The sequence below is a fragment of the Carcharodon carcharias genome (genome assembly GCF_017639515.1).
Source record: "Carcharodon carcharias isolate sCarCar2 chromosome 38 unlocalized genomic scaffold, sCarCar2.pri SUPER_38_unloc_24, whole genome shotgun sequence".
NCBI classification, from domain to species: Eukaryota; Metazoa; Chordata; class Chondrichthyes; order Lamniformes; family Lamnidae; genus Carcharodon; species Carcharodon carcharias.
The window spans coordinates 282,785-310,478 of NW_024470791.1; the positions used below are offsets into that span (position 1 = coordinate 282,785).

A 27,694-nucleotide genomic window follows, 5' to 3' on the forward strand; every position below is an offset into this window, starting at 1 on the left:
GCTTTACAGAGAAAGCCCCGTCCCCACCAGTACAGTACCTCAGTGTTATACAGTAACAGACCCGTCCCCACCAGTACTGTACCCCAGTGATTTACAGTGACAGACCTGTCCCCACCAGTACTGTAGCCCAGTGTTATACAGTGACAGACCTGTCCCCACCAGTACTGTAGCCCAGTGTTATACAGTGACAGACCCGTCCCCACCAGTACTGTACCCCAGTGTTATACACTGACAGACCTGTCCCCACCAGTACTGTAGCCCAGTGTTATACAGTGACAGACCCGTCCCCACCAGTACTGTACCCCAGTGTTATACAGTGACAGACCCGTCCCCACCAGTACTGTCCCCCGGTGTTATACAGTGACAGACCCGACCCAACCAGCACTGCACCCCAGTGTTATATAGCGACAGACCCGTCCCCACCAGTACTGTAGCCCAGTGTTATACAGTGACAGACCCGACCCAACCAGCACTGCACCCCAGTGTTATATAGCGACAGACCCGTCCCCACCAGTACTGTAGCCCAGTGTTATACAGTGACAGACCTGTCCCCACCAGTACTGTAGCCCAGTGTTATACAGTGACAGACCTGTCCCCACCAGTACTGTACCCCAGTGTTATACAGTGACAGACCTGTCCCCACCAGTACTGTACCCCAGTGCTTTACAGTGACAGACCCGGCCCCACCAGTACTGTACCACAATGTTATACAGTGACAGACCCGTCCTAACCAGTACTGTACCACAGTGTTATGCAGTGACAGACCCGTCCCCACCAGTACTGTATCCCAGTGTTATACAGTGACAGACCTGTCCCAACCAGTACTGTACCACAGTGTTATACAGTGACAGACCTGTCCCCACCAGTACTGTACCCCAGTGTTATACAGTGACAGAACTGTCCCCACCAGTACTGTACCCCAGAGTTATACAGTAACAGACCTGTCCCCACCAGTACTGTACCACAGTGTTATACAATGACAGACCTGTCCCCACCAGTACTGTACCCCAGTGTTATACAGTGACAGACACATCCCCACCAGTACTGTACCCCAGTGTGATACAGTGACAGACACATCCCCACCAGTACTGTACCCGTGTTATACAGTGACAGACCTGTCCCCACCAGTACTGTACCCGTGTTATACAGTGACAGACCTGTCCCCACCAGTACTGTACCCCAGTGTTATACAGTGACAGACCTGTCCCCACCAGTACTGTACCCCAGTGTTATAAAGTGACAGACCGGTCGCCACCAGTACTGTACCCCAATGTTATAGTGACAGAGCTGTCCCCACCAGTACTGTACCCCAGTGTTATACAGTGACAGACCTGTCCCCACCAGTACTGTACCCCAGTGTTATACAGTGACAGACCTGTCCCCACCAGTACTGTACCACAGTGTTATACAGTGACAGACCTGTCCCCACCAGTACTGTAGCCCAGTGTTATACAATGACAGACCTGTCCCCACCAGTACTGTACCCCAGTGTTATACAGTGACAGACCTGTCCCCACCAGTACTGTACCACAGTGTTATACAATGACAGACACATCCCCACCAGTACTGTACCCCAGTGTGATACAGTGACAGACACATCCCCACCAGTACTGTACCCCAGTGTGATACAGTGACAGACACATCCCCACCAGTACTGTACCCGTGTTATACAGTGACAGACCTGTCCCCACCAGTACTGTACCCGTGTTATACAGTGACAGACCTGTCCCCACCAGTACTGTACCCCAGTGTTATACAGTGACAGACCTGTCCCCACCAGTACTGTACCCCAGTGTTATAAAGTGACAGACCGGTCCCCACCAGTACTGTACCCCAATGTTATAGTGACAGAGCTGTCCCCAACAGTACTGTACCCCAGTGTTATACAGTGACAGACATGTCCCCACCAGTACTGTACCCCAGTGTTATACAGTGACAGACCTGTCCCCACCAGTACTGTACCACAGTGTTATACAGTGACAGACCTGTCCCCACCAGTACTGTAGCCCAGTGTTATACAATGACAGACCTGTCCCCACCAGTACTGTACCCCAGTGTTATACAGTGACAGACCGGTCCCCACCAGTACTGTACCCCAGTGTTATGCAGTGACTGACCTATCCCCACCAGTACTGTACCCCAGTGCTATACAGTGACAGACCTGACCCCACCAGTACTGTACCACAGTGTTATACAATGACAGACCTGTCCCCACCAGTACTGTACCCCTGTGTTATACAATGACAGACCTGTCCACGCCAGTACTGTACCCCAGCGTTATACAGTGACAGATCCGTCTCCACCAGTACTGCACCCCAGTGTTATACAATGACAGATCCGTCTCCACCAGTACTGCACCCCAGTGTTCTACAGTGACAGACCCATTCCCACCAGTACTGTACCCCAGTGTTATACACTGACAGACCTGTCCCCACCAGTACTGCACCCCAGTGTTCTACAGTGACAGACCCATTCCCACCAGTACTGTACCCCAGTGTTACACAGTGACAGACCCGTCCCCACCAGTACTGTACCCCAGTGTTATACAGTGACAGACCCGTCCCCACCAGTAATGTACCCCAGTGTTATACAGTGACAGACCCGACCCAACCAGCACTGCACCCCAGTGTTATATAGCGACAGACCTGTCCCCACCAGTACTGTAGCCCAGTGTTATACAGTGACAGACCTGTCCCCACCAGTACTGTAGCCCAGTGTTATACAGTGACAGACCTGTCCCCACCAGTACTGTAGCCCAGTGTTGTACAATGACAGACCTGTCCCCACCAGTACTGTACCCCAGTGTTATAGTGACAGACCCGTCCCCACCAGTACTGTACCCCAGTGTTTTACAGTGACAGACCTGTCCCCACCAGTACTGTAGCCCAGTGTTATACAGTGACAGACCTGTCCCCACCAGTACTGTACCCCAGTGTTATACAATGACAGACCTGTCCCCACCAGTACTGTACCACAGTGTTATACAATGACAGACCTGTCCCCACCAGTACTGTACCCGTGTTATACAATGACAGACCTGTCCACGCCAGTACTGTACCCCAGCGTTATACAGTGACAGATCCGTCTCCACCAGTACTGCACCCCAGTGTTATACAGTGACAGATCCGTCTCCACCAGTACTGCACCCCAGTGTTATACAGTGACAGACCCATTCCCATCAGTACTGTACCCCAGTGTTATACAGTGACAGACCTGTCCCCACCAGTACTGTACCCGTGTTATACAGTGACAGACCTGTCCCCACCAGTACTGTACCACAGTGTGAAACAGTGACAGACCTGTCCCCACCAGTACTGTACCCCAGTGTTATACAGTGACAGACCCGTCCCCAACAGTACTGTACCTCAGTGTTATACAGTGACAGACCTGCCCCCACCAGTACTGTACCCCAGTGTTATACAGTGACAGCCCCGGCACCACCAGTACTGTACCTCAGTGTTATACAGTGACAGACCCGTCCCCAACAGCACTGTACACCAGTGCTTTACAGAGAAAGCCCCGTCCCCACCAGTACAGTACCTCAGTGTTATACAGTAACAGACCCGTCCCCACCAGTACTGTACCCCAGTGATTTACAGTGACAGACCCGTCCCCACCAGTACTGTACCCCAGTGTTATACACTGACAGACCTGTCCCCACCAGTACTGTAGCCCAGTGTTATACAGTGACAGACCCGTCCCCACCAGTACTGTACCCCAGTGTTATACAGTGACAGACCCGTCCCCACCAGTACTGTACCCCAGTATTATACAGTGACAGACCCGACCCAACCAGCACTGCACCCCAGTGTTATATAGCGACAGACCCGTCCCCACCAGTACTGTAGCCCAGTGTTATACAGTGACAGACCCGACCCAACCAGCACTGCACCCCAGTGTTATATAGCGACAGACCCGTCCCCACCAGTACTGTAGCCCAGTGTTATACAGTGACAGACCTGTCCCCAGCAGTACTGTACCCCAGTGTTATACAGTGACAGACCGGTCCCCACCAGTACTGTACCCCAGTGTTATGCAGTGACTGACCTATCCCCACCAGTACTGTACCCCAGTGCTATACAGTGACAGACCTGACCCCACCAGTACTGTACCACAGTGTTATACAATGACAGACCTGTCCCCACCAGTACTGTACCCCTGTGTTATACAATGACAGACCTGTCCACGCCAGTACTGTACCCCAGCGTTATACAGTGACAGATCCGTCTCCACCAGTACTGCACCCCAGTGTTATACAGTGACAGATCCGTCTCCACCAGTACTGCACCCCAGTGTTCTACAGTGACAGACCCATTCCCACCAGTACTGTACCCCAGTGTTATACACTGACAGACCTGTCCCCACCAGTACTGCACCCCAGTGTTCTACAGTGACAGAAACATTCCCACCAGTACTGTACCCCAGTGTTACACAGTGACAGACCCGTCCCCACCAGTACTGTACCCCAGTGTTATACAGTGACAGACCCGTCCCCACCAGTAATGTACCCCAGTGTTATACAGTGACAGACCCGACCCAACCAGCACTGCACCCCAGTGTTATATAGCGACAGACCTGTCCCCACCAGTACTGTAGCCCAGTGTTATACAGTGACAGACCTGTCCCCACCAGTACTGTAGCCCAGTGTTATACAGTGACAGACCTGTCCCCACCAGTACTGTAGCCCAGTGTTGTACAATGACAGACCTGTCCCCACCAGTACTGTACCCCAGTGTTATAGTGACAGACCCGTCCCCACCAGTACTGTACCCCAGTGTTTTACAGTGACAGACCTGTCCCCACCAGTACTGTAGCCCAGTGTTATACAGTGACAGACCTGTCCCCACCAGTACTGTACCCCAGTGTTATACAATGACAGACCTGTCCCCACCAGTACTGTACCACAGTGTTATACAATGACAGACCTGTCCCCACCAGTACTGTACCCGTGTTATACAATGACAGACCTGTCCACGCCAGTACTGTACCCCAGCGTTATACAGTGACAGATCCGTCTCCACCAGTACTGCACCCCAGTGTTATACAGTGACAGATCCGTCTCCACCAGTACTGCACCCCAGTGTTATACAGTGACAGACCCATTCCCATCAGTACTGTACCCCAGTGTTATACAGTGACAGACCTGTCCCCACCAGTACTGTACCCGTGTTATACAGTGACAGACCTGTCCCCACCAGTACTGTACACAGTGTGAAACAGTGACAGACCTGTCCCCAACAGTACTGTACCTCAGTGTTATACAGTGACAGACCTGCCCCCACCAGTACTGTACCCCAGTGTTATACAGTGACAGACCTGTCCCCACCAGTACTGTAGCCCAGTGTTATACAGTGACAGACCCGTCCCCACCAGTACTGTACCCCAGTGTTATACACTGACAGACCTGTCCCCACCAGTACTGTAGCCCAGTGTTATACAGTGACAGACCCGTCCCCACCAGTACTGTACCCCAGTGTTATACAGTGACAGACCCGTCCCCACCAGTACTGTACCCCAGTGTTATACAGTGACAGACCCGACCCAACCAGCACTGCACCCCAGTGTTATATAGCGACAGACCCGTCCCCACCAGTACTGTAGCCCAGTGTTATACAGTGACAGACCCGACCCAACCAGCACTGCACCCCAGTGTTATATAGCGACAGACCCGTCCCCACCAGTACTGTAGCCCAGTGTTATACAGTGACAGACCTGTCCCCACCAGTACTGTAGCCCAGTGTTATACAATGACAGACCTGTCCCCACCAGTACTGTACCCCAGTGTTATAGAGTGACAGACCTGTCCCCACCAGTACTGTACCCCAGTGCTTTACAGTGACAGACCCGGCCCCACCAGTACTGTACCACAATGTTATACAGTGACAGACCCGTCCTCACCAGTACTGTACCACAGTGTTATGCAGTGACAGACCCGTCCCCACCAGTACTGTATCCCAGTGTTATACAGTGACAGACCTGTCCCCACCAGGACTGTACCACAGTGTTATACAGTGACAGACCTGTCCCCACCAGTACTGTACCCCAGTGTTATACAGTGACAGACCTGTCCGCACCAGTACTGTACCCCAGTGTTATACAGTGACAGACCTGTCGCCACCAGTACTGAACCCCAGAGTTATACAGCGACAGTCCTGTCACAACCAGTACTGTACCACAGTATTATACAATGATGGAGCTGTCCCCACCAGTACTGTACTCCAATGTTATACAGTGACAGACACATCCCCACCAGTGCTGTAGCCCAGTGTTATACAGTGACAGACACATCCCCACCAGTACTGTACCCGTGTTATACAGTGACAGACCTGTCCACACCAGTACTGTACCCGTGTTATACAGTGACAGACCTGTCCCCACCAGTACTGTACCCCAGTGTTATACAGTGACAGACCTGTCCCCACCAGTACTGTACCCCAGTGTTATACAGTGACAGACCTGTCCCCACCAGTACTGTACCCCAGTGTTATAAAGTGACAGACCGGTCCCCACCAGTACTGTACCCCAATGTTATAGTGACAGAGCTGTCCCCACCAGTACTGTACCCCAGTGTTATACAGTGACAGACCTGTCCCCACCAGTACTGTACCCCAGTGTTATACAGTGACAGACCTGTCCCCACCAGTACTGTACCACAGTGTTATACAGTGACAGACCTGTCCCCACCAGTACTGTAGCCCAGTGTTATACAATGACAGACCTGTCCCCACCAGTACTGTACCCCAGTGTTATACAGTGACAGACCTGTCCCCACCAGTACTGTACCACAGTGTTATACAATGACAGACACATCCCCACCAGTACTGTACCCCAGTGTGATACAGTGACAGACACATCCCCACCAGTACTGTACCCCAGTGTGATACAGTGACAGACACATCCCCACCAGTACTGTACCCGTGTTATACAGTGACAGACCTGTCCCCACCAGTACTGTACCCGTGTTATACAGTGACAGACCTGTCCCCACCAGTACTGTACCCCAGTGTTATACAGTGACAGACCTGTCCCCACCAGTACTGTACCTCAGTGTTATAAAGTGACAGACCGGTCCCCACCAGTACTGTACCCCAATGTTATAGTGACAGAGCTGTCCCCACCAGTACTGTACCCCAGTGTTATACAGTGACAGACCTGTCCCCACCAGTACTGTACCCCAGTGTTATACAGTGACAGACCTGTCCCCACCAGTACTGTACCACAGTGTTATACAGTGACAGACCTGTCCCCACCAGTACTGTAGCCCAGTGTTATACAATGACAGACCTGTCCCCACCAGTACTGTACCCCAGTGTTATACAGTGACAGACCGGTCCCCACCAGTACTGTACCCCAATGTTATAGTGACAGAGCTGTCCCCACCAGTACTGTACCCCAGTGTTATACAGTGACAGACCTGTCCCCACCAGTACTGTACCCCAGTGTTATACAGTGACAGACCTGTCCCCACCAGTACTGTACCACAGTGTTATACAGTGACAGACCTGTCCCCACCAGTACTGTAGCCCAGTGTTATACAATGACAGACCTGTCCCCACCAGTACTGTACCCCAGTGTTATACAGTGACAGACCTGTCCCCACCAGTACTGTACCACAGTGTTATACAATGACAGACACATCCCCACCAGTACTGTACCCCAGTGTGATACAGTGACAGACACATCCCCACCAGTACTGTACCCCAGTGTGATACAGTGACAGACACATCCCCACCAGTACTGTACCCGTGTTATACAGTGACAGACCTGTCCCCACCAGTACTGTACCCGTGTTATACAGTGACAGACCTGTCCCCACCAGTACTGTACCCCAGTGTTATACAGTGACAGACCTGTCCCCACCAGTACTGCACCCCAGTGTTATAAAGTGACAGACCGGTCCCCACCAGTACTGTACCCCAATGTTATAGTGACAGAGCTGTCCCCACCAGTACTGTACCCCAGTGTTATACAGTGACAGAACTGTCCCCACCAGTACTGTACCCCAGTGTTATACAGTGACAGACCTGTCCCCACCAGTACTGTACCACAGTGTTATACAGTGACAGACCTGTCCCCACCAGTACTGTAGCCCAGTGTTATACAATGACAGACCTGTCCCCACCAGTACTGTACCCCAGTGTTATACAGTGACAGACCGGTCCCCACCAGTACTGTACCCCAGTGTTATGCAGTGACTGACCTATCCCCACCAGTACTGTACCCCAGTGCTATAGTGACAGACCTGACCCCACCAGTACTGTACCACAGTGTTATACAATGACAGACCTGTCCCCACCAGTACTGTACCCCTGTGTTATACAATGACAGACCTGTCCACGCCAGTACTGTACCCCAGCGTTATACAGTGACAGATCCGTCTCCACCAGTACTGCACCCCAGTGTTATACAGTGACAGATCCGTCTCCACCAGCACTGCACCCCAGTGTTCTACAGTGACAGACCCATTCCCACCAGTACTGTACCCCTGTGTTATACACTGACAGACCTGTCCCCACCAGTACTGCACCCCAGTGTTCTACAGTGACAGACCCATTCCCACCAGTACTGTACCCCAGTGTTACACAGTGACAGACCCGTCCCCACCAGTACTGTACCCCAGTGTTATACAGTGACAGACCCGTCCCCACCAGTACTGTACCCCAGTGTTATACAGTGACAGACCCGACCCAACCAGCACTGCACCCCAGTGTTATATAGCGACAGACCTGTCCCCACCAGTACTGTAGCCCAGTGTTATACAGTGACAGACCTGTCCCCACCAGTACTGTAGCCCAGTGTTATACAGTGACAGACCTGTCCCCACCAGTACTGTAGCCCAGTGTTATACAGTGACAGACCTGTCCCCACCAGTACTGTACCACAGTGTGAAACAGTGACAGACCTGTCCCCACCAGTACTGTACCCCAGTGTTATACAGTGACAGACCCGTCCCCAACAGTACTGTACCTCAGTGTTATACAGTGACAGACCTGTCCCCACCAGTACTGTACCCCAGTGTTATACAGTGACAGCCCCGGCACCACCAGTACTGTACCTCAGTGTTATACAGTGACAGACCCGTCCCCAACAGCACTGTACACCAGTGCTTTACAGAGAAAGCCCCGTCCCCACCAGCACAGTACCTCAGTGTTATACAGTAACAGACCCGTCCCCACCAGTACTGTACCCCAGTGATTTACAGTGACAGACCTGTCCCCACCAGTACTGTACCCCAGTGTTATACAGTGACAGACCTGTCCCCACCAGTACTGTAGCCCAGTGTTATACAGTGACAGACCCGTCCCTACCAGTACTGTACCCCAGTGTTATACACTGACAGACCTGTCCCCACCAGTACTGTAGCCCAGTGTTATACAGTGACAGACCCGTCCCCACCAGTACTGTACCCCAGTGTTATACAGTGACAGACCCGTCCCCACCAGTACTGTACCCCAGTGTTATACAGTGACAGACCCGACCCAACCAGCACTGCACCCCAGTGTTATATAGCGACAGACCCGTCCCCACCAGTACTGTAGCCCAGTGTTATACAGTGACAGACCCGACCCAACCAGCACTGCACCCCAGTGTTATATAGCGACAGACCCGTCCCCACCAGTACTGTAGCCCAGTGTTATACAGTGACAGACCTGTCCCCACCAGTACTGTAGCCCAGTGTTATACAATGACAGACCTGTCCCCACCAGTACTGTACCCCAGTGTTATAGTGACAGACCTGTCCCCACCAGTACTGTACCCCAGTGCTTTACAGTGACAGACCCGGCCCCACCAGTACTGTACCACAATGTTATACAGTGACAGACCCGTCCTCACCAGTACTGTACCACAGTGTTATGCAGTGACAGACCCGTCCCCACCAGTACTGTATCCCAGTGTTATACAGTGACAGACCTGTCCCCACCAGGACTGTACCACAGTGTTATACAGTGACAGACCTGTCCCCACCAGTACTGTACCCCAGTGTTATACAGTGACAGACCTGTCCGCACCAGTACTGTACCCCAGTGTTATACAGTGACAGAACTGTCCCCACCAGTACTGTACCCCAGAGTTATACAGTGACAGACCTGTCCCCACCAGTACTGTACCACAGTGTTATACAATGACAGACCTGTCCCCACCAGTACTGTACCCCAGTGTTATACAGTGACAGACACATCCCCACCAGTACTGTACCACAGTGTGATACAGTGACAGACACATCCCCACCAGTACTGTAGCCCAGTGTTATACAGTGACAGACCCGTCCCCACCAGTACTGTACCCCAGTGTTATACAGTGACAGACCCGTCCCCACCAGTACTGTACCCCAGTATTATACAGTGACAGACCCGACCCAACCAGCACTGCACCCCAGTGTTATATAGCGACAGACCCGTCCCCACCAGTACTGTAGCCCAGTGTTATACAGTGACAGACCCGACCCAACCAGCACTGCACCCCAGTGTTATATAGCGACAGACCCGTCCCCACCAGTACTGTAGCCCAGTGTTCTACAGTGACAGACCTGTCCCCAGCAGTACTGTACCCCAGTGTGAAACAGTGACAGACCGGTCCCCACCAGTACTGTACCCCAGTGTTATGCAGTGACTGACCTATCCCCACCAGTACTGTACCCCAGTGCTATACAGTGACAGACCTGACCCCACCAGTACTGTACCACAGTGTTATACAATGACAGACCTGTCCCCACCAGTACTGTACCCCTGTGTTATACAATGACAGACCTGTCCACGCCAGTACTGTACCCCAGCGTTATACAGTGACAGATCCGTCTCCACCAGTACTGCACCCCAGTGTTATACAGTGACAGATCCGTCTCCACCAGTACTGCACCCCAGTGTTCTACAGTGACAGACCCATTCCCACCAGTACTGTACCCCAGTGTTATACACTGACAGACCTGTCCCCACCAGTACTGCACCCCAGTGTTCTACAGTGACAGAACCATTCCCACCAGTACTGTACCCCAGTGTTACACAGTGACAGACCCGTCCCCACCAGTACTGTACCCCAGTGTTATACAGTGACAGACCCGTCCCCACCAGTAATGTACCCCAGTGTTATACAGTGACAGACCCGACCCAACCAGCACTGCACCCCAGTGTTATATAGCGACAGACCTGTCCCCACCAGTACTGTAGCCCAGTGTTATACAGTGACAGACCTGTCCCCACCAGTACTGTAGCCCAGTGTTATACAGTGACAGACCTGTCCCCACCAGTACTGTAGCCCAGTGTTGTACAATGACAGACCTGTCCCCACCAGTACTGTACCCCAGTGTTATAGTGACAGACCCGTCCCCACCAGTACTGTACCCCAGTGTTTTACAGTGACAGACCTGTCCCCACCAGTACTGTAGCCCAGTGTTATACAGTGACAGACCTGTCCCCACCAGTACTGTACCCCAGTGTTATACAATGACAGACCTGTCCCCACCAGTACTGTACCACAGTGTTATACAATGACAGACCTGTCCCCACCAGTACTGTACCCGTGTTATACAATGACAGACCTGTCCACGCCAGTACTGTACCCCAGCGTTATACAGTGACAGATCCGTCTCCACCAGTACTGCACCCCAGTGTTATACAGTGACAGATCCGTCTCCACCAGTACTGCACCCCAGTGTTATACAGTGACAGACCCATTCCCATCAGTACTGTACCCCAGTGTTATACAGTGACAGACCTGTCCCCACCAGTACTGTACCCGTGTTATACAGTGACAGACCTGTCCCCACCAGTACTGTACACAGTGTGAAACAGTGACAGACCTGTCCCCAACAGTACTGTACCCCAGTGTTATATAGCGACAGACCCGTCCCCACCAGTACTGTAGCCCAGTGTTATACAGTGACAGACCTGTCCCCACCAGTACTGTAGCCCAGTGTTATACAATGACAGACCTGTCCCCACCAGTACTGTACCCCAGTGTTATACAGTGACAGACCTGTCCCCACCAGTACTGTACCCCAGTGCTTTACAGTGACAGACCCGGCCCCACCAGTACTGTACCACAATGTTATACAGTGACAGACCCGTCCTCACCAGTACTGTACCACAGTGTTATGCAGTGACAGACCCGTCCCCACCAGTACTGTATCCCAGTGTTATACAGTGACAGACCTGTCCCCACCAGGACTGTACCACAGTGTTATACAGTGACAGACCTGTCCCCACCAGTACTGTACCCCAGTGTTATACAGTGACAGACCTGTCCGCACCAGTACTGTACCCCAGTGTTATACAGTGACAGAACTGTCCCCACCAGTACTGTACCCCAGAGTTATACAGTGACAGACCTGTCCCCACCAGTACTGTACCACAGTGTTATACAATGACAGACCTGTCCCCACCAGTACTGTACCCCAGTGTTATACAGTGACAGACACATCCCCACCAGTACTGTACCCCAGTGTGATACAGTGACAGACACATCCCCACCAGTACTGTACCCGTGTTATACAGTGACAGACCTGTCCACACCAGTACTGTACCCGTGTTATACAGTGACAGACCTGTCCCCACCAGTACTGTACCCCAGTGTTATACAGTGACAGACCTGTCCCCACCAGTACTGTACCACAGTGTTATACAGTGACAGACCTGTCCCCACCAGTACTGTAGCCCAGTGTTATACAATGACAGACCTGTCCCCACCAGTACTGTACCCCAGTGTTATACAGTGACAGACCTGTCCCCACCAGTACTGTACCACAGTGTTATACAATGACAGACACATCCCCACCAGTACTGTACCCCAGTGTGATACAGTGACAGACACATCCCCACCAGTACTGTACCCCAGTGTGATACAGTGACAGACACATCCCCACCAGTACTGTACCCGTGTTATACAGTGACAGACCTGTCCCCACCAGTACTGTACCCGTGTTATACAGTGACAGACCTGTCCCCACCAGTACTGTACCCCAGTGTTATACAGTGACAGACCTGTCCCCACCAGTACTGTACCGCAGTGTTATAAAGTGACAGACCGGTCCCCACCAGTACTGTACCCCAATGTTATAGTGACAGAGCTGTCCCCACCAGTACTGTACCCCAGTGTTATACAGTGACAGACCTGTCCCCACCAGTACTGTACCCCAGTGTTATACAGTGACAGACCTGTCCCCACCAGTACTGTACCACAGTGTTATACAGTGACAGACCTGTCCCCACCAGTACTGTAGCCCAGTGTTATACAATGACAGACCTGTCCCCACCAGTACTGTACCCCAGTGTTATACAGTGACAAACCGGTCCCCACCAGTACTGTACCCCAATGTTATAGTGACAGAGCTGTCCCCACCAGTACTGTACCCCAGTGTTATACAGTGACAGACCTGTCCCCACCAGTACTGTACCCCAGTGTTATACAGTGACAGACCTGTCCCCACCAGTACTGTACCACAGTGTTATACAGTGACAGACCTGTCCCCACCAGTACTGTAGCCCAGTGTTATACAATGACAGACCTGTCCCCACCAGTACTGTACCCCAGTGTTATACAGTGACAGACCTGTCCCCACCAGTACTGTACCACAGTGTTATACAATGACAGACACATCCCCACCAGTACTGTACCCCAGTGTGATACAGTGACAGACACATCCCCACCAGTACTGTACCCCAGTGTGATACAGTGACAGACACATCCCCACCAGTACTGTACCCGTGTTATACAGTGACAGACCTGTCCCCACCAGTACTGTACCCGTGTTATACAGTGACAGACCTGTCCCCACCAGTACTGTACCCCAGTGTTATACAGTGACAGACCTGTCCCCACCAGTACTGCACCCCAGTGTTATACAGTGACAGAACTGTCCCCACCAGTACTGTACCCCAGTGTTATACAGTGACAGACCTGTCCCCACCAGTACTGTACCACAGTGTTATACAGTGACAGACCTGTCCCCACCAGTACTGTAGCCCAGTGTTATACAATGACAGACCTGTCCCCACCAGTACTGTACCCCAGTGTTATACAGTGACAGACCGGTCCCCACCAGTACTGTACCCCAGTGTTATGCAGTGACTGACCTATCCCCACCAGTACGGTACCCCAGTGCTATAGTGACAGACCTGACCCCACCAGTACTGTACCACAGTGTTATACAATGACAGACCTGTCCCCACCAGTACTGTACCCCTGTGTTATACAATGACAGACCTGTCCACGCCAGTACTGTACCCCAGCGTTATACAGTGACAGATCCGTCTCCACCAGTACTGCACCCCAGTGTTATACAGTGACAGATCCGTCTCCACCAGCACTGCACCCCAGTGTTCTACAGTGACAGACCCATTCCCACCAGTACTGTACCCCAGTGTTATACACTGACAGACCTGTCCCCACCAGTACTGCACCCCAGTGTTCTACAGTGACAGACCCATTCCCACCAGTACTGTACCCCAGTGTTACACAGTGACAGACCCGTCCCCACCAGTACTGTACCCCAGTGTTATACAGTGACAGACCCGTCCCCACCAGTACTGTACCCCAGTGTTATACAGTGACAGACCCGACCCAACCAGCACTGCACCCCAGTGTTATATAGCGACAGACCTGTCCCCACCAGTACTGTAGCCCAGTGTTATACAGTGACAGACCTGTCCCCACCAGTACTGTAGCCCAGTGTTATACAGTGACAGACCTGTCCCCACCAGTACTGTAGCCCAGTGTTATACAGTGACAGACCTGTCCCCACCAGTACTGTACCACAGTGTGAAACAGTGACAGACCTGTCCCCACCAGTACTGTACCCCAGTGTTATACAGTGACAGACCCGTCCCCAACAGTACTGTACCTCAGTGTTATACAGTGACAGACCTGTCCCCACCAGTACTGTACCCCAGTGTTATACAGTGACAGCCCCGGCACCACCAGTACTGTACCTCAGTGTTATACAGTGACAGACCCGTCCCCAACAGCACTGTACACCAGTGCTTTACAGAGAAAGCCCCGTCCCCACCAGTACAGTACCTCAGTGTTATACAGTAACAGACCCGTCCCCACCAGTACTGTACCCCAGTGATTTACAGTGACAGACCTGTCCCCACCAGTACTGTACCCCAGTGTTATACAGTGACAGACCTGTCCCCACCAGTACTGTAGCCCAGTGTTATACAGTGACAGACCCGTCCCTACCAGTACTGTACCCCAGTGTTATACACTGACAGACCTGTCCCCACCAGTACTGTAGCCCAGTGTTATACAGTGACAGACCCGTCCCCACCAGTACTGTACCCCAGTGTTATACAGTGACAGACCCGTCCCCACCAGTACTGTACCCCAGTGTTATACAGTGACAGACCCGACCCAACCAGCACTGCACCCCAGTGTTATATAGCGACAGACCCGTCCCCACCAGTACTGTAGCCCAGTGTTATACAGTGACAGACCCGACCCAACCAGCACTGCACCCCAGTGTTATATAGCGACAGACCCGTCCCCACCAGTACTGTAGCCCAGTGTTATACAGTGACAGACCTGTCCCCACCAGTACTGTAGCCCAGTGTTATACAATGACAGACCTGTCCCCACCAGTACTGTACCCCAGTGTTATAGTGACAGACCTGTCCCCACCAGTACTGTACCCCAGTGCTTTACAGTGACAGACCCGGCCCCACCAGTACTGTACCACAATGTTATACAGTGACAGACCCGTCCTCACCAGTACTGTACCACAGTGTTATGCAGTGACAGACCCGTCCCCACCAGTACTGTATCCCAGTGTTATACAGTGACAGACCTGTCCCCACCAGTACTGTACCACAGTGTTATACAGTGACAGACCTGTCCCCACCAGTACTGTACCCCAGTGTTATACAGTGACAGACCTGTCCGCACCAGTACTGTACCCCAGTGTTATACAGTGACAGAACTGTCCCCACCAGTACTGTACCCCAGAGTTATACAGTGACAGACCTGTCCCCACCAGTACTGTACCACAGTGTTATACAATGACAGACCTGTCCCCACCAGTACTGTACCCCAGTGTTATACAGTGACAGACACATCCCCACCAGTACTGTACCACAGTGTGATACAGTGACAGACACATCCCCACCAGTACTGTACCCGTGTTATACAGTGACAGACCTGTCCCCACCAGTACTGTACCCGTGTTATACAGTGACAGACCTGTCCCCACCAGTACTGTACCCCAGTGTTATACAGTGACAGACCTGTCCCCACCAGTACTGTACCACAGTGTTATACAGTGACAGACCTGTCCCCACCAGTACTGTAGCCCAGTGTTATACAATGACAGACCTGTCCCCACCAGTACTGTACCCCAGTGTTATACAGTGACAGACCGGTCCCCACCAGTACTGTACCCCAGTGTTATGCAGTGACTGACCTATCCCCACCAGTACTGTACCCCAGTGCTATACAGTGACAGACCTGACCCCACCAGTACTGTACCACAGTGTTATACAATGACAGACCTGTCCCCACCAGTACTGTACCCGTGTTATACAATGACAGACCTGTCCACGCCAGTACTGTACCCCAGCGTTATACAGTGACAGATCCGTCTCCACCAGTACTGCACCCCAGTGTTATACAGTGACAGATCCGTCTCCACCAGTACTGCACCCCAGTGTTCTACAGTGACAGACCCATTCCCAGCAGTACTGTACCCCAGTGTTATACACTGACAGACCTGTCCCCACCAGTACTGCACCCCAGTGTTCTACAGTGACAGACCCATTCCCACCAGTACTGTACCCCAGTGTTACACAGTGACAGACCCTTCCCCACCAGTACTGTACCCCAGTGTTATACAGTGACAGACCCGTCCCCACCAGTACTGTACCCCAGTATTATACAGTGACAGACCCGACCCAACCAGCACTGCACCCCAGTGTTATATAGCGACAGACCTGTCCCCACCAGTACTGTAGCCCAGTGTTATACAGTGACAGACCTGTCCCCACCAGTACTGTAGCCCACTGTTATACAGTGACAGACCTGTCCCCACCAGTACTGTAGCCCAGTGTTGTACAATGACAGACCTGTCCCCACCAGTACTGTACCCCAGTGTTATAGTGACAGACCCGTCCCCACCAGTACTGTACCCCAGTGTTTTACAGTGACAGACCTGTCCCCACCAGTACTGTAGCCCAGTGTTATACAGTGACAGACCTGTCCCCACCAGTACTGTACCCCAGTGTTATACAATGACAGACCTGTCCCCACCAGTACTGTACCACAGTGTTATACAATGACAGACCTGTCCCCACCAGTACTGTACCCGTGTTATACAATGACAGACCTGTCCACGCCAGTACTGTACCCCAGCGTTATACAGTGACAAGATCCGTCTCCACCAGTACTGCACCCCAGTGTTATACAGTGACAGATCCGTCTCCACCAGTACTGCACCCCAGTGTTATACAGTGACAGACCCATTCCCATCAGTACTGTACCCCAGTGTTATACAGTGACAGACCTGTCCCCACCAGTACTGTACCCGTGTTATACAGTGACAGACCTGTCCCCACCAGTACTGTACCACAGTGTGAAACAGTGACAGACCTGTCCCCACCAGTACTGTACCCCAGTGTTATACAGTGACAGACCCGTCCCCAACAGTACTGTACCTCAGTGTTATACAGTGACAGACCTGTCCCCACCAGTACTGTACCCCAGTGTTATACAGTGACAGACCCGTCCCCACCAGTACTGCACCCCAGTGTTATACAGTGACAGACCTGTCCCCACCAGTACTGTACCCCAGTGTTATACAATGACAGACCTGTCCCCACCAGTACTGTACCCGTGTTATACAATGACAGACCTGTCCACGCCAGTACTGTACCCCAGCGTTATACAGTGACAGATCCGTCTCCACCAGTACTGCACCCCAGTGTTATACAGTGACAGATCCGTCTCCACCAGTACTGCACCCCAGTGTTATACAGTGACAGACCCATTCCCATCAGTACTGTAGCCCAGTGTTATACAGTGACAGACCTGTCCCCACCAGTACTGTACCCGTGTTATACAATGACAGACCTGTCCCCACCAGTACTGTACCACAGTGTGAAACAGTGACAGACCTGTCCCCACCAGTACTGTACCCCAGTGTTATACAGTGACAGACCCGTCCCCAACAGTACTGTACCTCAGTGTTATACAGTGACAGACCTGTCCCCACCAGTACTGTACCCCAGTGTTATACAGTGACAGCCCCGGCATTACCAGTACTGTACCTCAGTGTTATACAGTGACAGACCCGTCCCCAACAGCACTGTACACCAGTGCTTTACAGAGAAAGCCCCGTCCCCACCAGTACAGTACCTCAGTGTTATACAGTAACAGACCCGTCCCCACCAGTACTGTACCCCAGTGATTTACAGTGACAGACCTGTCCCCACCAGTACTGTACCCCAGTGTTATACAGTGACAGACCTGTCCCCACCAGTACAGTAGCCCAGTGTTATACAGTGACAGACCCGTCCCCACCAGTACTGTACCCCAGTGTTATACAGTGACAGACCTGTCCCCACCAGTACTGTACCCCAGTGTTATATAGTGACAGACCGGTCCCCACCAGTACTGTACCCCAATGTTATAGTGACAGAGCTGTCCCCACCAGTACTGTACCCCAGTGTTATACAGTGACAGACCTGTCCCCACCAGTACTGTACCCCAGTGTTATACAGTGACAGACCTGTCCCCACCAGTACTGTACCACAGTGTTATACAGTGACAGACCTGTCCCCACCAGTACTGTAGCCCAGTGTTATACAATGACAGACCTGTCCCCACCAGTACTGTACCCCAGTGTTATACAGTGACAGACCTGTCCCCACCAGTACTGTACCACAGTGTTATACAATGACAGACACATCCCCACCAGTACTGTACCCCAGTGTGATACAGTGACAGACACATCCCCACCAGTACTGTACCCCAGTGTGATACAGTGACAGACACATCCCCACCAGTACTGTACCCGTGTTATACAGTGACAGACCTGTCCCCACCAGTACTGTACCCGTGTTATACAGTGACAGACCTGTCCCCACCAGTACTGTACCCCAGTGTTATACAGTGACAGACCTGTCCCCACCAGTACTGTACCCCAGTGTTATAAAGTGACAGACCAGTCCCCACCAGTACTGTACCCCAATGTTATAGTGACAGAGCTGTCCCCACCAGTACTGTACCCCAGTGTTATACAGTGACAGACCTGTCCCCACCAGTACTGTACCCCAGTGTTATACAGTGACAGACCTGTCCCCACCAGTACTGTACCCCAGTGTTATACAGTGACAGACCTGTCCCCACCAGTACTGTACCACAGTGTTATACAGTGACAGACCTGTCCCCACCAGTACTGTAGCCCAGTGTTATACAGTGACAGACCTGTCCCCACCAGTACTGTACCCCAGTGTTATACAATGACAGACCTGTCCCCACCAGTACTGTACCCCAGTGTTATACAGTGACAGACCGGTCCCCACCAGTACTGTACCCCAGTGTTATGTAGTGACTGACCTATCCCCACCAGTACTGTACCCCAGTGCTATACAGTGACAGACCTGACCCCACCAGTACTGTACCACAGTGTTATACAATGACAGACCTGTCCCCACCTGTACTGTACCCCTGTGTTATACAATGACAGACCTGTCCACGCCAGTACTGTACCCCAGCGTTATACAGTGACAGATCCGTCTCCACCAGTACTGCACCCCAGTGTTATACAGTGACAGATCCGTCTCCACCAGTACTGCACCCCAGTGTTCTACAGTGACAGACCCATTCCCACCAGTACTGTACCCCAGTGTTATACACTGACAGACCTGTCCCCACCAGTACTGCACCCCAGTGTTCTACAGTGACAGACCCATTCCCACCAGTACTGTACCCAAGTGTTACACAGTGACAGACCCGTCCCCACCAGTACTGTACCCCAGTGTTATACAGTGACAGACCCGTCCCCACCAGTACTGTACCCCAGTGTTATACAGTGACAGACCCGACCCAACCAGCACTGCACCCCAGTGTTATATAGCGACAGACCTGTCCCCACCAGTACTGTAGCCCAGTGTTATACAGTGACAGACCTGTCCCCACCAGTACTGTAGCCCAGTGTTATACAGTGACAGACCTGTCCCCACCAGTACTGTAGCCCAGTGTTGTACAATGACAGACCTGTCCCCACCAGTACTGTACCCCAGTGTTATAGTGACAGACCCGTCCCCACCAGTACTGTACCCCAGTGTTTTACAGTGACAGACCTGTCCCCACCAGTACTGTAGCCCAGTGTTATACAGTGACAGACCTGTCCCCACCAGTACTGTACCCCAGTGTTATACAATGACAGACCTGTCCCCACCAGTACTGTACCACAGTGTTATAAAATGACAGACCTGTCCCCACCAGTACTGTACCCGTGTTATACAATGACAGACCTGTCCACGCCAGTACTGTACCCCAGCGTTATACAGTGACAGATCCGTCTCCACCAGTACTGCACCCCAGTGTTATACAGTGACAGATCCGTCTCCACCAGTACTGCACCCCAGTGTTATACAGTGACAGACCCATTCCCATCAGTACTGTACCCCAGTGTTATACAGTGACAGACCTGTCCCCACCAGTACTGTACCCGTGTTATACAGTGACAGACCTGTCCCCACCAGTACTGTACCACAGTGTGAAACAGTGACAGACCTGTCCCCACCAGTACTGTACCCCAGTGTTATACAGTGACAGACCCGTCCCCAACAGTACTGTACCTCAGTGTTATACAGTGACAGACCTGTCCGAACCAGTACTGTACCCAAGTGTTATACAGTGACAGACCCGTCCCCACCAGTACAGCACCCCAGTGTTATACAGTGACAGACCTGTCCCCACCAGTACTGTACCCCAGTGTTATACAGTGACAGACCTGTCCCCACCAGTACTGTACCCGTGTTATACAGTGACAGACCTGTCCCCACCAGTACTGTACCACAGTGTGAAACAGTGACAGATCTGTCCCCACCAGTACTGTACCCCAGTGTTATACAGTGACAGACCCGTCCCCAACAGTACTGTACCTCAGTGTTATACAGTGACAGACCTGTCCCCACCAGTACTGTACCCCAGTGTTATACAGTGACAGACCCGTCCCCACCAGTACTGCACCCCAGTGTTATACAGTGACAGACCTGTCCCCACCAGTACTGTACCCCAGTGTTATACAGTGACAGACCAGTCCCCACCACTACTGTACCCGTGTTATACAGTGACAGACCCGTCCCCACCAGTACTGTATCCCAGTGTTATAGTGACAGACCTGTCCCCACCAGTACTGTACCCGTGTTATACAGTGACAGACCCGTCCCCACCAGTACTGTACCCCAGTGTGATAGTGACAGACCCATCCCCACCAGTACTGTACCCCAGTGATATACAGTGACAGACCTGTCCCCACCAGTACTGTACCCCAGTGTTATACAGTGACAGACCTGTCCCCACCACTACTGTACCCGTGTTATACAGTGACAGACCTATCCCCACCAGTACTGTGCTCCGGTGTTATACACTGACTGACCCATCTCCACCAGTACTGTACCCCAGTGTTATACAGTGACAGACACGTCCCCACCAGTACTGTACCCCAGTGTTATACAGTGACAGACCTGACCCCACCAGTACTGTACCCCAGTGTTATACAGTGACAGACCTGTCCCAACCAGTACTGTACCCCAGTGTTATACAGTGACAGACCTGTCACCACCAGTACTGTACCCCAGTGTTATACAGAGACAGACCTGTCACCACCAGTACTGTACCCCAGTGTTATACAGAGACAGACCTGTCACCACCAGTACTGTACCCCAGTGTGATAGTGACAGACCCGTCCCCACCAGTACTGTACCCCAGTGTTATACAGTGACAGACCAGTCCCCACCAGTACTGTACCTCAGTGTTATACAGTGACAGACCCGCCCCCAACAGTACTGTACACCAGTGCTTTACAGTGACAGACCCGTCCCCACCAGTACAGTACCTCAGTGTTATACAGTAACAGACCCGTCCCCACCAGTACTGCATCCCAGTGCTTTACAGTGACAGACCTGTCCCCACCAGTACTGTACCCCAGTGTTATACAGTGACAGACCTGTCCCCACCAGTACTGTAGCCCAGTGTTATACAGTGACAGACCCGTCCCCACCAGTACTGTACCCCAGTGTGATACAGTGACAGACCCGACCCCACCAGCACTGCACCCCAGTGTTATACAGCGACAGACCTGTCCCCACCAGTACTGTAGCCCAGTGTTATACATTGACAGACCTGTCCCCACCAGTACTGTAGCCCAGTGTTATACAGTGACAGACCTGTCCCCACCAGTACTGTAGCCCAGTGTTATACAATGACAGACCTGTCCCCACCAGTACTGTACCCCAGTGTTATACAGTGACAGACCTGTCCCCACCAGTGCTGTACCCCAGTGTTATACAGTGACTGACCCGTCCTCACCAGTACTGTACCCCAGTGTTATACAGTGACAGACCTGTCCCCACCAGTACTGTACCCCAGTGTTATACAGTGACAGACCTGTCCCCACCAGTACTGTAGCCCAGTGTTATACAGTGACAGACCTGTCCCCACCAGTACTGTACTCCAGTGTTATACAGTGACAGACCCATCCCCACCAGTACTGTACCCCAGTGTTATACAGTGACAGACCCATCCCCACCAGTACAGTACCCCAGTGTTATACAGTGACAGACCCGTCCCCACCAGTACTGTACCCCAGTGTTATACACTGACAGACCTGTCCCCACCAGTACTGTACTCGTGTTATACAGTGACAGACCCGTCCCCACCAGTACTGTACCCCAGTGTGATGCAGTGACTGACCAATCCCCGCCAGTACTGTACCCCAGTGTTATACAGTGACAGATCCGTCTCCACCAGTACTGCACCCCAGTGTTATGCAGTGACAGACCTGTCCCCACCAGTACTGTAGCCCAGTGTTATACAGTGACAGATCCGTCTCCGCCAGTACTGCACCCCAGTGTTATACAGTGACAGACCTGTCCCCACCAGTACTGTACCCCAGTGTTATACAGTGACAGACCCTTCCCCACGAGTACTGTACCTGTGTTATACAGTGACAGACCCGTCACCAACAGTACCGTACACCAGTGCTTTACAGTGATAGCCCCATCCCCAACAGTACTGCACCCTAGTGTTATACAGTGACAGACCTGTCCCCACCAGTACTGTACCCCAGTGCTTTACAGTGACAGACCTGTCCCCACCATCACTGTAGCCCTGTGTTATACAGTGACAGCCCCGTCCCCACCAGTACCGTACACCAGTGCTTTACAGTGACAGCCCCAAACCCAACAGTACTGTACCCCAGTGTTATACAGTGACAGACCTGTTCCCACCAGTACTGTACCCCAGTGTTATACAGTGACAGACCCGTCCCCACCAGTACTGTAGCCCAGTGTTATACAGTGACAGACCTGTCCCCACCATCACTGTAGCCCTGTGTTATACAGTGACAGCCCCGTCCACATCAGTACCGTACACCAGTGCTTTACAGTGACAGACCCGTCCCGAACAGTACTGTACCTCAGTGTTATACAGTGACAGACCCGTCCCCACCAGTACTCTACTCCAGTGTTATACAGTGACAGACCCGTCCCCACTAGTACTGTACCCCAGTGTTATACAGTGACAGACCCGTCCCCACCAGTACTGTACCCCAGTGTTATACAGTGACAGACCCGTCCCCACCAGTACTGTACCCAGTGTTATGCAGTGACAGACCCGTCCCCACCAGTACTGTACCCCAGTGTTATACAGTGACAGACCCGTCCTCACCAGTACTGTACCCCAGTGTTATACAGTGACAGATCCGTCCCCACCAGTACTGTACCCCAGTGTGATAGTGACAGACATGACCCAACGTATTTGGGGCAGAGACCGCCTAGGGACAGGCAGCACTCGGTGAGTGTGAGGAGCCATCGCTACCGATTCCGGCAGCGCTGTCTGCGTAACCAGGCCGGGTCGTGAAAGGCGAGCGGTAAGGTGCTCGGGTCTGAGGACGGGGCGGGGACTTCGGCCCAGCCAGACCCGGGGAGCGCAGCGGCCTGGGAGAGACGGTGTGTGAAGGGGGTCAGCGTGTCCCCGGGGTTTTCCCGTGCCGACGGGGCGGGCCTCTCACTTGTAGTGCACGGACTCGGACCGGTTCCTCCAGTTGACGATCTCCAGCGTGCGGGTGTCGACGCCGCGCACGCAAGCGCCCTGGCGCTGGCCGTCCTCGTCAAGCTGGTAAGGGCGAAGCCGCACGACCACCTGGACCTGGCGCTGGGCTGGCTTCTTCGGGGGGCCGGACATGGTCAGCTGCAACTGAGGGGGGAGAGAGAGAGAGAGAGAGAGAGAGAAACACACTTGCACCCACCGTGAGGAGCAGGTTCACCGCGAGGGTCAGCGCCGAGGGAGGGTCAGCGCCGGGGGAGGGTCAGCGCCGGGGGAGGGTCAGCGCCGGGGGAGTGCCGCACTGTCGGAGGGTCAGTGCTGAGGGAGGGTCAGCGCCGCGGGAGGGTCAGCGCCGCGGGAGGGTCAGCGCCGCGGGAGGGTCAGCGCCGAGGGAGGGTCAGCGCCGAGGGAGGGTCAGCGCCGAGGGAGGGTCAGCGCCGAGGGAGGGTCAGCGCCGAGGGAGGGTCAGCGCCGAGGGAGGGTCAGCGCGGAGGGAGGGTCAGCGCTGAGGGAGGGTCAGCGCTGAGGGAGAGCCGCACTGTCGGAGGGTCAGCGCTGAGGGAGGGTCAGTGCCGAGGGAGAGCCGCACTGTCGGAGGGTCAGTGCTGAGGGAGGGTCAGCGCTGAGGGAGAGCCGCACTGTCGGAGGGTCAGTGCTGAGGGAGAGCCGCACTGTCGGAGGGTCAGTGCTGAGGGAGAGCCGCACTGTCGGAGGGTCAGTGCTGAGGGAGAGCCGCACTGTCGGAGGGTCAGTGCTGAGGGAGAGCCGCACTGTCAGGGGGTCAGTGCTGAGGGAGCGCCGCACTGTCGGAGGGTCAGTGCTGAGGGAGAGCCGCACTGTCGGAGGGTCAGTGCTGAGGGAGAGCCGCACTGTCACAGGGTCAGCGCTGAGGGAGAGCCGCACTGTCGGAGGGTCAGTGCTGAGGGAGAGCCGCACTGTCGGAGGGTCAGTGCTGAGGGAGGGTCAGTGCCGAGGGAGAGCCGCACTGTCGGAGGGTCAGTGCTGAGGGAGAGCCGCACTGTCGGAGGGTCAGTACTGAGGGAGAGCCGCACTGTCACAGGGTCAGCGCTGAGGGAGAGCCGCACTGTCGGAGGGTCAGTGCTGAGGGAGAGCCGCACTGTCGGAGGGTCAGTGCTGAGGGAGAGCCGCACTGTCGGAGGGTCAGTGCTGAGGGAGGGTCAGTGCCGAGGGAGAGCCGCACTGTCACAGGGTCAGTGCTGAGGGAGAGCCGCACTGTCGGAGGGTCAGTGCTGAGGGTGTGCTGCACTGTCGGAGGGTCAGCGCTGAGGGAGCGCCGCACTGTCGGAGGGTCAGTACTGAGGGAGCGCCGCACTGTCGGAGGGTCAGTACTGAGGGAGAGCCGCACTGTCACAGGGTCAGCGCTGAGGGAGAGCCGCACTGTCGGAGGGTCAGTGCTGAGGGAGAGCCGCAATGTCGGAGGGTCAGTGCTGAGGGAGAGCCGCACGGTCGGAGGGTCAGTGCTGAGGGAGCGCCGCACTGTGGGAGGGTCAGTGCTGAGGGAGAGCCGCACTGTCGGAGGGTCAGTGCTGAGGGAGAGCCGCACTGTGGGAGGGTCAGTGCTGAGGGAGCGCCGCACTGTGGGAGGGTCAGTGCTGAGGGAGAGCCGCACTGTCGGAGGGTCAGTGCTGAGGGAGCGCCGCACTGTCGGAGGGTCAGTGCTGAGGGAGAGCCGCACTGTCGGAGGGTCAGTGCTGAGGGAGAGCCGCACTGTCACAGGGTCAGCGCTGAGGGAGCGCCGCACTGTCGGAGGGTCAGTGCTGAGGGAGAGCCGCACTGTCGGAGGGTCAGTGCTGAGGGAGAGCCGCACTGTCGGAGGGTCAGTGCTGAGGGAGAGCCGCACTGTCGGAGGGTCAGTGCCCAGGGAGAGCCTCACTGTCGGAGGGTCAGTGCTGAGGGAGAGCCGCACTGTCGGAGGGTCAGTGCTGAGGGAGTGCTGCACTGTCGGAGGGTCAGCGCTGAGGGAGAGCCGCACTGTCGGAGGGTCAGTGCTGAGGGAGAGCCGCACTGTCGGAGGGTCAGTGCTGAGGGAGAGCCGCACTGTCGGAGGGTCAGCGCTGAGGGAGTGCTGCACTGTCGGAGGGTCAGCGCTGAGGGAGCGCCGCACTGTCGGAGGGTCAGCGCTGAGGGAGAGCCGCACTGTCGGAGGGTCAGTGCTGAGGGAGAGCCGCACTGTCGGAGGGTCAGTGCTGAGGGTGTGCTGCACTGTCGGAGGGTCAGCGCTGAGGGAGAGCCGCACTGTCGGAGGGTCAGTGCTGAGGGAGAGCCGCACTGTGGGAGGGTCAGTGCTGAGGGAGAGCCGCACTGTCGGAGGGTCAGTGCTGAGGGAGGGTCAGTGCGGAGGGTCAGTGCTGAGGGAGTGCCGCACTGTGGGAGGGTCAGCGCTGAGGGAGAGCCGCACTGTCGGAGGGTCAGCGCTGAGGGAGAGCCGCACTGTCGGAGGGTCAGTGCTGAGGGAGCGCCGCACTGTCGGAGGGTCAGTGCTGAGGGAGTGCCGCACTGTCGGAGGGTCAGTGCTGAGGGAGAGCCGCACTGTGGGAGGGTCAGTGCTGAGGGAGAGCCGCACTGTCGGAGGGTCAGTGCTGAGGGAGAGCCGCACTGTGGGAGGGTCAGTGCTGAGGGAGAGCCGCACTGTCGGAGGGTCAGCGCTGAGGGAGATTTTTGGTGATTTTTTTTACCGCCTTTCCCGCTTCTTTCTGGAACCTTCTCCCGCTTCTCCCGCTCCAACCGCCGCTCGATTCAAATCGGCCGCGCTCCCCTCCCTTCCTCCCTCCCTCCCTCCCTTCCTTAGCCAATCCCCTTCCCGCTACGCCCACCTCCCGCCGCATCCGATTGGCTGCTCCTCTGTCCGTCACCCTGAGCCCCCTTTCCCATTGGTCCGCCCCTCACGTCAATCGTCTATCTTCCCCTCCCCCCACCCACCATTCCCTTATAATAATGCCTCCAGCGAGCGGATGTCACTGCATGCCGCCCATCTCCCCCGCCTCCCCGATGTCCATTGGGCAACCCATCTGTCAATCATCAGCCATACGCTTCAATTCCGTTTCCGATTGGTCCGTCCCGATGTCAATCGTCACTCGCCCCCCCCCCAATCAGCCGGTGCCCGGATGTCAATCGTCCCGCCCACCTATCCACACCCTGCTTTCATTGTCCTGCCCACAGCCCTTTTCTGATTGGTCCCCCCGACTGTCAGTCATCTTCATTTCCCCCCCCCTTCCTCCCAGCTTGCTATTGTCCGATCTCGATAAAATGGCCCTGCCCCTCCCCCAACTCTTCAGCCCAGCTAACGGATGTGTATTGTGTCCGCCGTCAATCATTCTGCCTCTCCCACCACCCCCCCCCCCACCAGCAAGCCTCCAGGATCCGATTGGTCCGCGACGTCGTCAATCAGCCTCCTGCCCGCCCCACGCAATGT

The 27,694-nt window shown here is 54.2% G+C and overlaps 1 protein-coding gene across 2 annotated transcripts in view; it reads right to left on the bottom strand.

Annotated features, from left to right (window-relative positions):
- Positions 1-27,053, bottom strand: part of kif22 (kinesin family member 22) — a 181,022-nt gene extending 153,969 nt beyond the window's left edge. For both annotated transcript variants that reach the window (XM_041182173.1, XM_041182172.1), the window contains exons 1-2: positions 26,958-27,053; positions 24,227-24,411 (exon numbers count right to left, since the gene is read on the bottom strand). In XM_041182173.1, the coding sequence (XP_041038107.1) occupies positions 24,227-24,399 (173 nt within the window). In that variant the 5' untranslated portion in view covers positions 24,400-24,411; positions 26,958-27,053. The remainder of the gene's footprint in view (positions 1-24,226; positions 24,412-26,957) is intronic.
- Positions 27,054-27,694: the final 641 nt, after the last annotated feature.